The 2,440-nt window shown below is 59.2% G+C and overlaps 1 protein-coding gene across 1 annotated transcript; it reads left to right on the forward strand.

The window, feature by feature from the left end:
* The first annotated feature begins 276 nt into the window (after window positions 1-276).
* RNF222 (ring finger protein 222) lies at window positions 277-942 on the forward strand. Its single transcript, XM_072881625.1, has one exon. The coding sequence runs from the start codon at window positions 277-279 to the stop codon at window positions 940-942; it is 666 nt and encodes a 221-aa protein (XP_072737726.1).
* Window positions 943-2,440: the final 1,498 nt, after the last annotated feature.

The raw sequence follows: 2,440 nt of genomic DNA on the forward strand, positions 1-2,440 counted from the left end.
CGCTGGCTCTGGAGCTGAGGTCCTCCCATCACCTCTCACTTGCCCCAAGGGCCACACTGAGAGGCTTAATGCTCCTGAAAACACCCTGCCTTGTTGAGACCATGCCTAGTAGCCCTCCACTGCATCTGTTAGGGGTAAGAGGGCAAAGGCAAGAGACCAGGGAGGAGGAAGAGAGACGAAGAGATGGACCATGCTAATCATTGCAACCGAGACCCTTATTAACCCATGGCTCCTCTTCCTCACAGCTGGGGAGCATCTGTGGCTGACAGAGCAGGGATGTCTGAGACCTCGTCCAGCAAGGAGGGTCCCCCGCCCGAGTGCCCCGTGTGCTACGAGAAGTTTCACCCGCTGGAGGCCACGCACCGCAAGCTCAGCTGCGGGCACACCTTCTGCCACGACTGCCTGGTGAAGTGTTTGCTCTCCGCCAAGCTCGACGGTCAGGTTCAGAGCAGCATCATCTGCCCTGTCTGCCGCTATGTGACTTTCCTAAGCAAGAAGAAGGCTCTGTGGCCGCCCAAGGCAGGCACCAACCCCCGGACACTGGAGATGCCTCTGTCACCTTCGTCCTTGTCCCATCTGACCAAAATGGAGGCCAGCAACACCTTGGTGGTGCCTAGCCATTTTGTGATGCCAGTGCAGAGCTTTGATCGGTGCTGCAGTATGGAGAACAGCCCCATGGACTCGCAGGGGGTCCCAGGAGAGCTGGCGCGGGAAGCCCACATCTTTGTCATCAGCGACCATGGGATGCCACTGGTGGACGCAGACTGTGGCTCCCTGGGGAGGAGAAGCAGAGCAGAAACACAGAGCTCAGTGTCATCCAGCTCGGCCCTGGGGGTGAAATGCTGCCAGTCACCCATTGCCCTTGCTGTCCTCCTCATCTTGACTGTGGCCATGCTGGCAGCTGTGCTCCCTTGGCTGCTGCTGGTGAAAAGGGACTCATAGTGGGGATGGGATCAGCTCAGATACTGGAGAGGTGTCACTGATGCTGGCACAGAGCTAGGGCTGCGACCTCTCTCGAAAGATCCCATGAGAAATTCCAGAAGCAGCTCCAGGTGAAGCTCTCTCATCTGGCCAGGGACTGAATGGACTTTTAGACATTTCTGCAGATCTCCAGGAGCTCACAGTGTGACTGCTGGCATTTTCTGCCTCTTTTGGTTAAAACATGGCAGGTCAAACCCTGCTAGTGGGCTCCTCCAGTGTCTTAGCAGAGAGGGTGGTTGCTCTTCCCACACCCTGTGACAGTGTGTGCAGGGAGCGGTGGGGACGTGCTGGTCCCTCCCCTCCATACCAGCTCCTGGGGAACTGTGACCGTAGCACCCAGGAACCCAGAGCCAGAGGACAGCCAAAGGCTCTGTGCATCAGAGGGTCATGCTGCCAGGCTGTGGGGCTTTTGGAGGTCCCCAGGCTCCTGGCTGGCTCTCAAGGTCATCGGGGCATGTGGTGCAGCCACCCCGGAGCAGAAACTCATGGCTTTCCGTCCCAAAGATGTGAGCCCTTAGCTACTGGGCAACAAAGGCAGTGAAACCGGAGGATGGAAAGAGCAATCCTGGCCTCCACGAGCTCACCTTACCCTCCGTCAGCCAACACTCCCCTCCCTGTGGAGTGATGGGGTAGGAAGGGAGGCCAGCTCATCCCCTAGGCAGTCCCAGCCTTGCCCTCCCTCACCTCTCTCTCTCTGAGCTCCCCAGGGTTGCAGCCATCCTCCTGGTGTCACAGGCATCCCTCCTGCCCTGGGGACCCAGGGACAGGCAGCAGGGTGTGGGGCAGGGAGCAAAACCAAAGGTCTGGACTATATAAGGGCACAGATTTGGGATCCCACCATGCTCTCCTCGCTAGAGCCCTGTGCCTTGGCAGAGTGATGTTTCCTCATCCCTATATCCAGCTCCTGAGGGTTAACACCCGGCTGCTCATTTTCACCAGTGCCACACAGGTTAGGCATACCTCCCGGCTTTGCCCTCTTTGGGACTGATTCCACCCAGGGGAGTCTCAGCCCCTCATCCCAGGGGCCTTGGTTTGGGAGGGGAGTGGATATCTGAGAGGCACAGTTGAGATTTGAGACCCTCCATGCCTGCTCTCAGGGGAGGGGGAAGTGGGGGGGCTGCTGGTCACCCCCATGCCAGAGCTGCCTGCTGGTGCTGGGATCCCCCATCGTGTTTTTCCCCAGCTGTGCACCCCAATGCAACATCTGCACCCTTGCTGCCACCTTTGTCCTCCTGACCCAGTCCCTGGCCCCGTGGGTGCTGCTCTCGGCCCTGTCATTTGGGAATGTGCCCTGAGGGCCGCAGCGCTTTCACGGGCACACCAGTGTGTCCGGGAGCAGGAGCAGGATGTACCTTGCCAGTGCGCGCAGGAGGTGACGGCAGGGTGGAGAGCTGGTGCACTGTTCCCATGCCCCTGAAGCGAAGTTGCCGCTGCATGGCTGAGCGTCAGGTAGGACAAA

This window comes from Ciconia boyciana, chromosome 16 (assembly GCF_034638445.1).
Source record: "Ciconia boyciana chromosome 16, ASM3463844v1, whole genome shotgun sequence".
NCBI lineage: Eukaryota > Metazoa > Chordata > Aves > Ciconiiformes > Ciconiidae > Ciconia > Ciconia boyciana.